The sequence below is a fragment of the Nannospalax galili genome, unplaced genomic scaffold, assembly GCF_000622305.1.
Source record: "Nannospalax galili isolate Female #2095 unplaced genomic scaffold, S.galili_v1.0 scaffold14, whole genome shotgun sequence".
Taxonomy (NCBI): domain Eukaryota; kingdom Metazoa; phylum Chordata; class Mammalia; order Rodentia; family Spalacidae; genus Nannospalax; species Nannospalax galili.
In genome coordinates this window covers 737,326-750,534 of record NW_008336953.1, presented here as the reverse complement: position 1 = coordinate 750,534, position 13,209 = coordinate 737,326, and the positions used below count along the sequence as shown (strand labels likewise).

General features: G+C 38.8%; 1 protein-coding gene across 1 annotated transcript in view; it reads left to right on the top strand.

The window, feature by feature from the left end:
- Positions 1-13,209, top strand: part of Dnajc1 (DnaJ heat shock protein family (Hsp40) member C1) — a 199,159-nt gene that overhangs the window by 151,051 nt on the left and 34,899 nt on the right. Inside the window, exon 9 of the mRNA XM_008831717.3 lies at positions 7,401-7,520. Within this exon, the coding sequence (XP_008829939.1) occupies positions 7,401-7,520 (120 nt within the window). The remainder of the gene's footprint in view (positions 1-7,400; positions 7,521-13,209) is intronic.

Genomic DNA, 13,209 nt, shown 5'->3' with positions numbered 1-13,209 from the left:
ACTGAGAGAGGGAAAGGTAAAGTGATGAGATAGGATACAGGTGACAGTAGGAGAGAGAGAGAGAGAGAGAGAGAGAGAGAGAGAGATCCAGAAAGAGAGAGAGCGAGAAAGAAAAGAAAAAGAATCCTGACTCAGATAATCTTTATACACTTAACAATATAACCATAACCCAACTTCTTTGGTCACAAGAATATATACACCATTGCCATACCGTCAAGGAACAGTTAATCTGTGTCTTATTTAGATTATAATATTCATACAGTAAATATTCTCAGAGTTTTTAGGAGGCTAATATAAATCTTAATTTCAAAGTGAAATACATGCACCTAAAAAACAAAAAGAAGAAAGAAAGAAAAGAAAGTAGGGTTGGAGAGATGGCTCAACAGTTAAGACAGCTTGTTGTACCAAGAAGACCTGAGTTCAATTTCTAGCACCCACATTAGGCAGCTCACAGTGACCTGTAACTTCAATTCCAGGGGAATCTGATGCCTCTGGCCAACTGGGTACTGGTACTCACATGCACATACCCCCACATAGACACAGACACAGACAGACAGACACACACACACAAACACACACACACATGCACATGTAAATTGTAAGCCTACATAAATGTTGTAGAATCATTCAAAAGATAGCCACTTTGAACATTTTGTCTTGGAGCATGTTTTTGTGATATTCATAACACTTCAATTTGTAGCCTCAGAAACTGCCAATGAATTGTTGGACTAGAATTGGGGAACCTGGGGTATCCCCTAGATCTGTCGCTCACTGCACAAGAAACTAAAGGAGATTTTCTCAACTTTTATAGATTTCCATTTCTTCTTTCTGAAAAATAGGGCACAGGACTAGATTGCTTCTAATTGAAATCTATTTTAAGCAAAAAGTTACTAAAAACGTTAACTTTTCATGCTCTAAAAGGGTAGATTCCAGTGCACCAAAAATCAAGTACCATTCTGTGTAATATTGTGACCTTTGATAAATACTAGTTGCACTATCGTAGAGTATAATAGAATATAAGAGTTCTAATTTCCCCTATAGCATTTATCAATCATACGCCCTCATTTTTTTTTTAATCTCTTCAATTTCTTTTAGTTTCAGGTTTTTTCCCCAGTAGTATAATACAGAAAATTTTCTGCCTGAAGACAGAATAGTTGTTCCCTTGAGATCACATTTAATTTTAAGAGCTATAAATCTATAAATTAAAATGTCCCTTGAGATACAAGAATTCTCTTTGGAAGGCCTCTGACCTCACTAGGCAAGGACTCTATTTTGATCATCACTGACCCTGGGCATGGATGTCATTATTGTCATTCCTACTTGTATAGGAGTTGCCCACTTTTATTATATCTTGAATTTATTTTCCTACCTAGTAACAATCTATTTCTCCTACGAATTTTTCTATTTTAACTCCCCAAAATTTATTCAACAATTATTCATTAACTTTATAATGTCTGGAGGCATTGAGTGTATACAAGGAGGAGGTTATAATCTATACTTACAAACAGTCATGTGAAGAGACAGACCATTATAATAAAATGCAATTTTAATAAAACTGTATTGTGTTACAGAGGGAAGATGTGGAGATATGGAGATGGAGAGTTAGAAAGGCTTCCCAGAGAAAATAATTCTTAGTGAAGGAGGAGTTGTTGCTGGGAAGATAATTAGAAAGTGTATTCTGGATAGAAAGAGAATAACAGAACAGAGATAACCTGATTGCTTAGAGCCAGCAGTGTTGGCCTTCTGAAGCATAGCTAAGGCAGAGATTAAAGTGAAATAAAACAGAGAGCCTGACTTTAGATGCCATACGGAGGAACTCGGGATAGTTTTACTATGGGAAATGAGAAAGACTGATGGGTTTTTAATAGTGGAATGATTTGTGAAAAAAGTTGTGAAGCCTAGAACAAGTTCTATAACCCCTCAGTGGCTCTGTAAAACAGGTACTAGAAACTCAGACACCATTGTGAGGACTGAGGTGAGACATAAAGCTGGGCCTCCAGAGCCTCATCTCACAATGTATGCATCCTGCCCTAGACCTAAAGCTCAGATTTATTGTGGTTATAGTTTGCATATTCTTAGGGTTTTTTCAAATATTTTATTTATTTATTTATTTTTATTGTATGTATATGAGTGTATTGCCTGCATGTATGTGAGTATACCCGTATCGTGCAATGCCACGGAAGTACAGAGGGCTTCAGATTCCCCTGGAACTGGAGTTAAGGACAGTTCGTAGCTGCCATGTGGGTGTTGAGAATCGAACCCAGGTCCTCTGCAAGAACAGTCAGTGCTCTTGACCGCTGAGCCGTCTCTCCAGCCCTATTCTTGGTTTTTAATATACTAGTGATATTAAACACCTTTCCATGTACTCATTGACCATTTATATACCATCTTTGAAGAAATCTTTAAGATTCTTTCCCCAATTTTTAAAGGTGATTTTTATTTATGTGTATGAGTGTTTTGCCTGCATGGATCCCCTAGAATTGGAGTTTCAGGTGGTTGTTAGTAGCCATGTGGGTGCTGAGAATTGAACCCTGGTCCTCTGCATGAGCAACAAGTACTCTTAACCACTAGCGCTCTCTCTCTCTCTCTCTCTCTCCCCCCCCCTCCCCTCTTTGCCTATTTTTAAAAGGGTTATTTATCTTTTAAGTAGCAAGAATTACTTTTTAGCTGGGTGTGGTAGCGCATGCCTTTAATTCCAGCACTTGGAAAGCAGAGGCAGGACTCCAATCTCTTGAATTCAAGGCCAACGTTGTCCTCTGACCTCCAGGTACATGCTGTAGCTTGCATGCCCACATACATACACACATGCATATATATATGCATATATATATATATATACACACACATTTTATATTAAATGTGTGTATGCTGCACACATTGCACACATGTGCACACACACACAATGCATGCATGAAGGAAAGGACAGTCTTGTGGTGTTGGTTTTTTCCTTCCACATTTTACATGGGTTTCAGGGATAGAACACAGGTGGCCAGATTTGGACAGCAAGCATCTTTACTGCTGAGCCATCTCACCAGCCCACAAGAATTCCTCACACATGCTGGATACCAAACCCATGTCAAGATTGAGATTGATGTTTTTCCAACACCACCAAACTGGTGTCTCCCATTCTGCCCCAGTCATCCCTGGCTTTGTATCTAGCCTTCCCTTTTTTTCTGAAAGAGTTCAAGAAGAGAAGATAGTTTTATGCCACTTACATAGGCCTGTGAGATGCCCCACTTAGAACTGTATTGGCAAGTATATTGGATCATGTGCCACAGATCTAAGACTTCAACTTCTACAAGAAATTCAAAGTGGATGAGTCAGAACTAGGTTGATTTGTGTGTGTGTGTGTGTGTGTGTGTGTGAGAGAGAGAGAGAGAGAGAGAGAGAGAGAGAGAGAGAGAGAGGAGAGAGTCTCCCTGTAGCCCCAGCTGTCCTGAAACTCACTATGTAGACCAGGCTGGCCTGGAACTCACAGAGATCCACCTGCCCCTGCCTCCTGAGTGCTGGGATCACAGGTATGCATGCACTACCACACCCTGCTAGGTTGATTCTTTAAGCCTCCTTTTGGCCATACTACTCCCCAGAAGGTATATAAACCAGGCTGTCCTGTGATTATCCTGAGAAAGAAATGTCATGCCAGTTGAGGTTGGATCCAGAATTTCCTAAATAGATACCTGTAATCATCTGCTCCTTTCATTATCTAGAAAGGAGCTAAAAGGAAAAGGTTCCTTTCTGAGGACAGTTGCATTTCATGACCATAAAGACTTTGAGAAGTGAGAGAGGTAGAGCCAGAGCTTTCTGAGGTGACTTTTGAGGAAGCCCTTCCAATACTCAGCAATGCCAGATGTCTGCGGACAGTAGGGAACATGGAGGTTACATCGAATATTTTGACTCCTGACTCCTGCCAGTCAGTATGTTGGCTGACTGTGAAGTCTGAAAACTAAAAACAAGAGTAAAGACACTTATGGTGATTTGGTTTTAATTTTTTGTTGTTAACATACTATTTATTTGCACAGATGTTTGTCAGGGTCACTTGAATTGGAAAGGGAAATTGTGTAACTGAAAGCTGAGTGCATTCTAAAATTGTACAGAACATAGAGTTAGAGGTTTGCTGTCCACATTCTTAGCTGTACATCTTCTATTTTAACCAAGTGATAAATAAAGGATATCATTGTCTTGGTTAAAATGCCCCAGAATTTGAGTTGAACAAAATGAGCTAAAAATAGTTCAAGCCATAAATTTAGCTTCTGTAATTATATAAATAATGATCACTGACGGGTTACTTCAATAAAATAGTTAACATCAAGAAGTTTCCATATGGGTTAGAAAAGGACCTTTTATTATTAAAATATGAAAATACAATAAGCGATAAGTACATTTTTATTTCATTCATAATTTTTCAGCCAAATAAATTGCATAATACTTGTAATTAATGGGTTTTGGTGCAAATCTGGAAGGGAAAACCCTGCACGTAGGTCATATAAAAATATAGGAAGCTTTCCCCTATAGCCACCAAGCCCTGTAATCCAGGAATATTAAAAACTGTCAGAGGCACCAAGTCTTTGAACAGCAGGTTTTATGACAAAATCCATCCCACAGGATCATTATTTCCCTGTAAGTTCTTATGTAGACATATTTTGGAATCATTACATAAAATATTGAATAATTTGAAAACTTACTTTTATTTTGTATTCAATATGGAGATTTATTCCCAGAGCAGGGTTTTTCTGATGCAAAATTGGAATGCTTGTGTAGTCACAACAGCTGTCCCCACACCATGTGGTATCTTCCATTACTTTACTGTAGAGATGAATTTTTGGCCCAGTGTTTCAGTAATATTGGACACACATGGTTTAAGTGGCAAAGCAGTATGCTTATGCATTCATTTGACTTTCACAGCTACAGTTGGCTCTAGAATAGAACAGGGAGAATACATTCACACTACGGCCACCCTCATGGCTGCTGGAGTAGCTGGATCACAGTAGGCTCTGTTGCTTCTAAAGACACCCCTAACTATTGCTGAGGAATTGCATTCACCAAAGTGCCTTACAGCTGTAGGAGAGAGAATAATGAGTAGCTAACGGGCTTCTCTTAGATTTCAGCTATGGTCCTCGTTACTACACATCTCTTAAAAATAATAAAAAATCGTGGCCATAAAACAGCTAAAACTAAAAGGAAAGTTTGTTATGCAGTAGATGGTTTTTCAGGCTGCCAAGAAAGTGGTACTGTATTTTTAAGCTCATTAACAAGGAATTAAAATTAGATTGGTTTTTTAATGTCCATTGTTAATATTTGTAGGGGATTTGGAAAAGCAAACTTCTATTAAAAATAGAGGTTTTTTTATTGGTTTACTGTGTGAAGCAATAATCTACATTTGTGACATTTTAGGTAATTTTGTTTGTTCCAAATGTTTGTTAAGGCTAGTGCAGACATTAGATGATTTGCTTTGGTGTGAAGCTGCACTGAAAGCCTGTAGGTTCCAATACTGTTTCAATACAATTTCAACTTAATTCTCTTCATGATTTGATTCTGCATTTCAAGCTTATATTTAAATTCTACTAAAAACTTAACTAACCCTTTTGCACTTCTGAAACCAATCTGTATACTTAACTAAAGCTTTGGATTTTAGCAATAAAAGTATTATTTTTCTGAAAATCTAATTATATTCCTCTAAATGGTGTCTAAATAATACTTTCTTCCCTTAATATAAAGCAAAAAATGAAGAAGGAAAAAGAAAGAAAACCTCTTTGTGTAAATTTTTACCTTGTGTGATATGGAGAATTAGATTTCTGATCTTCATTAACTATCAAAGAAATTCTGACCAGACCCAATGTAGGCTACCTTTTTATAGAAGTGAATTTATGCATGTATTGTAGGGGCTGTGCTGATGAATATGTTTGAGGCTTTCAGCCCTTAGTGGATACAAAATAGAATGATTGATAAAATCCTCCCTACTATTGGCTATTATTTACTGACTCTTAAGTGGCAGGTTGTATTTATGCCAATTTATCTGCTTCAGGGAACATTCTTGATAGCAGAACAAAGTGAATAAAAGTAGTTTGCTTTGCAAATGAATGCAAATAGGAGAGCCTTTTGGAAAGCCCTTTAACAGGGCAGTGCACTTTGATTGTGAGTGAAGCTGCCATTTGGACATGGTGAAAAGAGCATGCTTGAACCATTGATTGGGGGAGACAGTAAAAAGTCAGGAAGGGCCCAGTTAAGCTTGCAGTGAAGCAGGCGGATGTCAGTGTGGTTGGAGCACAGTGGGAGAATGACAGGGAGGATTAGTGTCAGGGAGAAGCTTTGCTGTAGCTGTGGAGATAGTCCCTGGGGTCACTCACCTCTGACTGTTGTTCTGTGCTGATGGTTCTGTAATGCAAACTGCCTGGTGTATGCTGTTCATTATCGGAAATGGTGATTAGAAAAGGTATTTGTTTCTAAGATTTCCTCCCAATACCCCTTCTTCCCCGCCCCCCCATCCCCTCTCCCTTCTCTCTTTCTTTCTAATTAAAGGAAAATGAGGTGGGCCTCCTTCATCCCTCATTGTTTAATACCAGAGTCTCTGTTGCTGCTGGGTGGTAGCTCAGTGCTAGAAAGTTGTTGTTGCATGGTTTTTGTTATTCAACAATAATTTATTTTGCTTTACTTGGTTTTAGATTTGACCATTGGTAGGCACTGGTAGTAAAATACAGACAATATGTTCCTGTTAGAATGCAGTTTTTGTTAATGCAGTTTTGTGGTCTTTAAGGTGTTTTTACTTTTTCAGTAATAATTTACTCAGCTCTTAAAATCTTTGCGTGGACTGATGGTTTACATCTTGGTGGAAAGAGTTTCCAGTTTTATTTGTTCCCAAGTTTTACAGAATGCTAACATTTGACAAATTAAACATTTTTTAAGTTGAATATTGTTATATAGAATGAACAAGACATATATCTTCCCCTCTGATTCTCAACCAGGGCATTTACTTGTTCACGTTTTCATTTGTTTTGTAATTCTTAACATTTTTTTGTTCTCTTTTAAACTTCAAAACCTTTACTAGCCATGTTATGTGACTTATGAGTAGCATTGCATTTTGCAGCAAGAGTTTTTCATAGGCTTTGAAAATGGTTTTTCATTTTAATGAAAAATCTAAAACTGAATAGTCTCTTTTTAAGTGTCTTCAAAATACAGTTTTGCAGTACTTCTTTCTTATACACGAAGGGAAACCTTGGGAAGAACTCCGTGTTCTGATGTTAACTGCACTGCTCCAGCCTTTAACTAAACCTAGATACATTTTAGTACTGTTGGTCTTTGCAGAAAGATCAGGGTACTGCCAATAATTTGTTTCACGGGCTTGTTAAATGTTTTAGCAAGCATTTTTTTCAATTACCTTTTTTATTTTCTCTAATGTTTTACAGGCACCTGAATGGACAGAAGAGGACCTCAGCCAGCTGACAAGAAGTATGGTTAAGTTCCCAGGAGGGACCCCAGGTCGATGGGAAAAGATTGCCCATGAATTGGGTCGATCTGTGACAGATGTGAGTTCACTAAGATTTGCATTATATGGGGACTGACTCACCAGAACAAGCCACCATGCAGGAGGCAGACTTAGATGGGTCCTGCATTATCTGGAGAAAGGACCTGGAAGTGAACCATTAATGAAATAAGCAAGAAGCAGATGTGAGCCCATCCCTGCTCCACAATGTAACAGCTGTGTGAAGAATTCTAGTGTTCGGAGACTTAAGCTACTGAAACCTAATCACAGAAAAACAATGCCAGGTTCTGTGTTTATAGTGACCCTTTAATTGTGGAAAAGAAGTTTTCAAGCTGATCAGAATTAGAGAGATTGTATTTCAGCTGGATCTCTTTAACATTGAAGTACAGATTGCTAGTGTGTTTAGACAGGTGGTTTGGATTAATGAAGCCAGAGCTAGTCTGTAGTGCTAGTGGAATGTTTGCCTTCTTTCCAGGGTGACACTGACCATTCCTTCTGACACATACGTGTGAATGGCCATAGCTAACATTTAGAAGACCAAGCGTTTACCGGAAAGGTTTTGACATAACACTTTGGATGCTTGTATTCAGGAAATTTACAGTAAAGGATCTTTTTAAAGTACTGACATGTGCCAAATCTTCACTAAACGTCTAATTAAAATTGAGAAAATGCCCTCACTTGTCTCAGCAAACTGATATTTTTATAAAGGATAGTGAAGACCCTTTACAAAATTTACTTTAAATAAATCTTGTAGGTCTAAAAAGTTCTTAAGGAGTCACTGAAAACAGAGATTTAGATTTCCCCTTTAATTCTGTTAGTATTCCTCTTTAGGCCTTTTTTGATGCCAAGCACACATTTTTAAAAGACCTCCAGAATGAATGCTACCAAAATATAGCTACCAAAACAATGAAAATTTGTTGTAAGTACTGTAAGTTACTTTCTATAGTAAACTTTAGTGTTTTCAATTTAGAAACATTACAAAATTACTGTCATCTTTTTTTCTTTTCCTTTACTTTCTTTTGCTTAGGGCTTGCTTTGAAGATTTTAAATTACTTATGTGTGTGTCTGTGTGTGTATCTACTGTGTAAGTCTTTTAAAATCACTTTTGAAAGACCACTATTTTGCACTTTTTTCACTTCAGAGTTGAGGTTTAATTATGGACAAAGCTATTACATCTAATAACGAATCATTTCTGCCGTTTCATGACTTGTTACCTGTAGTGAATGGAGAGCCATGAGACTGCCTTTTCTTCCACCAAGAGCACTGCTGAGATGCACATTTTATTGTCTCATTTAAGATAGTTTGTAAATCATAAATTAATAATGATTGGTCCATGAATATCTGACCACATTAAAGACATTTCATGGTTATTGATATTTTAAGCATTTTAATGCTTAACAAAAAAATGCTAAAATAATTTTTGAAAACCTGTACTTAATTTACAAAAGTAGTCTTGGTACACACACCTTTTTATTTTATTATTTTATGTGTATGAGTGTATTGCCTGCATATGTGTAAGTGCACCTGGGTCGTACAATGCCCACAGAGGTCAAAAGAGGGCATCGGATCCCCTGGATGGAACTGGAGTTATGGACAGTTGTTAGCTGCTGTGTGGGTACTGGGAATCAAACCTGGGTCTTCTGCAAGAGCAGTCAGTGTTCAAGTACCTTGGAAATAGTTGATAGACCTAAACTTTTGTAGCCCCCCAAAATGCCATTAAACTTTTCTCCTATATCAGTATCTGTCACACTGAGATTTTACTGTTTTGTGTCATCTCTCCACAGCTGCACTATATATACATAGAGAGGGCTAGGAGGAGGTGGGGAGGGAGAAAGGTATAATGGGAATATGAATATCGCCCTCTGTAAAAGAAAACAGGACAGGTATATGAAGGTACTCAGCTAACCTGGTTCAGTAGGCCATGGAATGACCTGTGAACCACACTAAGTCATCTGCAATGGGTTCAGCTAGTACAGTTCCTTTAGTGGAATGTTAAGTGAAAGTTAATCACAGTTTAAAAGATCACTTACATTTTTTGGTTTATGGTGTTAATTAGATTTGTTGTCATTAAGTGCTTGATTATGGAGAGAAACTGGGTTCCCTTGGCTAGCCCATCTCCTCTTACCTCTGCACACTGACTTGACTTGATCATCTGGCCAGTTGGCCCCAGGTCTGCACAGCTGTTCTTTGACCCTTTTTCCCAACTAAATGTGTAGCTTGAGGCTTGCTTCTTTCCTTCCAGAAACAATTGACCTTTTATGGGGAGAAGAGAGAGTGTAGTATTAATGGGGTCTGTGTGACTTTTTACTTGGATTGGCAGATTCTACTGAAAGACCTATTTTATTTCTTAATTTAAAAAAGAATTAAATATATTAACTGCCATAAGTAGAGCTAGATTGCTAGAATCTACTCTGGGTAAGTACAAGCAATATTTTCATTTTTCAAATTTTTTGATGTGAAGTGTATTTTAACTCAGATCTACTTAAACTGTAAGACCTTTATTATGAATTAAATACTTTAAATGTTAAGTATATGCCTTTTGGCATATATTTTAATAACCACAAACGACACTCAAATTGTAAAAACCACGAAGAAAACAAAAACTGTCTGGCACATAAAGCCAACTTTAATGTTATTATTGACTGCAGGTTTTCCGAGTTAAGGTGGGGCGCTTCAGATTTCTTGATCCTGAAAGGGTGTAAACTGACCCTTCTCTGCTGGCTACTAATCTCTTGCATTCTGCTTGTGATAACAGACTGATTGGAGATTTTCTGCTTGTTTAGAAAAGGCCCAGGTAGACAGCAAAACGAAAGACAGGTGGTTAAATTTAAACAGACTTTTATAATTCAAATACTACGATATAGCTAGTGTAATGTAAGAGATGAGTAAGGTACACCAGTGAAGAGGAGTGAAGATAGTAAAATTCCCAGTTTTATGTTATATAGCTATAACTAGATGGAGGTAGAGGACATAGGTATCTCACACTAGGGTGTGAGAGTTTATATAGTGTCGTTATGTTGGCTGTTGAGAAATGTGTATGTAAGTAGATTGTTCAATCAAAAAGAAGCCTCATGGTTATCAGTGAATTAAATATATAGCTATATATTATTAGGATACTATATTGCTGTTATTTTTAAGAGTCACAGTAGTCCCACCCAAAGTTATGAAGGACTGACCTTTGGTTTCCTCACTGAACTTGAGCGCTTCCTGCTGCCCCTGTTTTGTGTGACTGAGCCTGATCTCCTCTCCCACCCATCTTCCTCCACTTTCCACACCTCCAAAGACACATTTTAGAAACAAGTACTTTATTCCATTCTATTTGCTGGGTGAGTTACTAGCTTGTTTGATATATATATATACCTTTCAGTATTAGTTGATAATAAATTAATATTACTAGATATTATACACTTTTTTGGTGGTTTTTTTCTTTTTGTTTGCTTTCTTTTTTGTTTTGTTTTTTAATTTTTATTGAATTTTTGTGTATTTTATACACAAAATCATCTTTATACCCTCTTCCCCTTTGACACCATCCCATAGTGTCCCCCCCTACACACACACACACACTGGAGTTTATACGTTTTGTCATTTGTGTTAAGGCCTATCATGTAAAGTTAGTATCCCCATATGTCCCTCAGTGCAAGTTCATCCACTGAGATCTATCAGCCTACCTAGTGTCCCTCCCTTTAAGAAGATCAGCTCTTCCTCACCCAGTAGTAATCAACTGCCAATAATTCTTCAAATAAGATTGGGGCCTGCGGTTCATTTCCACAGTTCTGTGCTGGGTTTTTGCATGGGTCTTGTGCATGCTGACACCATTGCTGTAGGTTAATATGAGAAGAGTCCCAGGAGCCTGTAGACTATTTCCTTATGGTCATGCATCTCCTCCCTGGCTCTTACAATCTTTCTGCCCCCTGATCTTCTGCAAGGATCCCTAAGCCCTGGGTGGTTGAATTTTAATATAGGAGTCCTCTCCAATGACCCACACTCTGTAGACTCTTATTCTCTGTGTTTTGGCCATTTGTGATCTTTTGTGTTCTTGGCTCTCTGTTGCATGAGGGAGTTTCATTGATGAGAACTGAAAGATGCATTAGTGTTCTCTTCATCCCTTGATCTTTGTTCTGTGAGCCTTAGGTGTAGAGATTGCATCCTAGATGTGTCGCTTATGCTTGGGTAATTCACAATCTCTGTGTATGACCAGTGGTGTAACTGTAATAATCTGTCTCTTGAAAAGGAAACTTATTTGATGGGTGGTGACTGGAGTACTTTATAAATTTAAGGACCCGTATTTTTCACATAGTAAGAAATTATATTTGTCCAGGGATGTGACAGCCTTGAAGTTTTCTCTAAGATCTATGACCTCTCCAACTATGTATATTTGGCTAGGTTTACAGTATCAGACATGAGTTTCCGCCCATTGAGTGGGCTTTCAGTCCAATTAGGTAGCTGTTGATTACCCCAAGATAAAAGTGCCACTACTGCACTAGTGTTGTTTGCTGTGGTGGTCATCGATGTGGTTTTTAGGCCTTGAAACTGCGGTTGGACCATCAATTGATGTTCTCCACTATTTATCTCTCCTCTTTCTCTCCCTGTCTTATTCTCCCTCCCTGCCCTTCCCATTTAAAGTGCCCATTTCACCATTTCTCCCTTTATAATTCTGTCTGCTATAGTCTCTTGAACTCCTTCTTCCCCTTTATTCCCATAGTTCTTTCTGTAGCCCTCCTTCTCCCCCTCCCATTTAACTACACCCTTTTTGCACATTTTTCCCTTAGTAACACCTGTTTCCTCTCTCTCACCTGTCTCTTCACAGTAATACCTGTGTATTCTTCCTTCTCAGATTCCTTCTTTCCCTTTATCTCCCGGGTTCCCTTCCATTTTCCTTATTCCTGCAGTTACATCAGGGTATGTGTCAGTGCAGTACCCAAGGAGGTCAGAAGAGGGTGTCAGGTCCCCTGGAACTGGAGTTACAGAAAGTTGTCAGCTACCTTATGGGTGCTGGGAATCAAACTCAGGTCCTCTGCAAGAGCAGCCTGTCCTCTTAACCACTGACCTATCTCTCCACCCCTTTTGTTTGTTTTTGAGATAGGATCTATCTGTGGAGCCCAGCTGGCCTTAAACTCATGATCCTCCTTGATAGGTAGAGAACTGGCAGGAGCGAGCGGGTGGATGGAGAGTACGAGCGGATGGATGAGGCACCGAGGCACAGATGGAATTCTCAGCAGGATACAGATTTATTTCGCACGGGGCACCTTTCCCTTGGGGAAGGGAAAGATGTCGGCAGGGGGAAGGGAAGGGAAGGGAAGGGAAGGGAAGGGGAGGATGACAGGGAGGGCAGGGAAAGATGTCAGGGAAAGGAAGGGAAGGATGTCTGCAAAGGGAAAGATGTCTAGAACGATGTCAGGGAAGGGAAAGATGGCAGAGAAATATGTCCGCCCACGGGTTGTGAGCTGGGACTTTATATATGGGGGCTTTAGGGTGTGGAAGGGGGAATGTTTGGGGGAGAAATTAGGGAGGGAGAAGCAGGTAGGATTAGGGTCTGGAAGTGTTTACTTTTTCCCTCTTAAGATAAGAGGAAATCTGCTTATCTTATCTTTGGAGGTCAGAGGAAAGGCAGGCTGCTTCTCAGCAGAGTTTGTTCTTCTTGACCTCAAAGGTCAAGGTTCTTATCAGCTAAGTTCCCTTTTCCAGGCTCCAAAGTCTGTAGGTCCCTGTTGGGGAGGGGGGAAGCTGCTGCT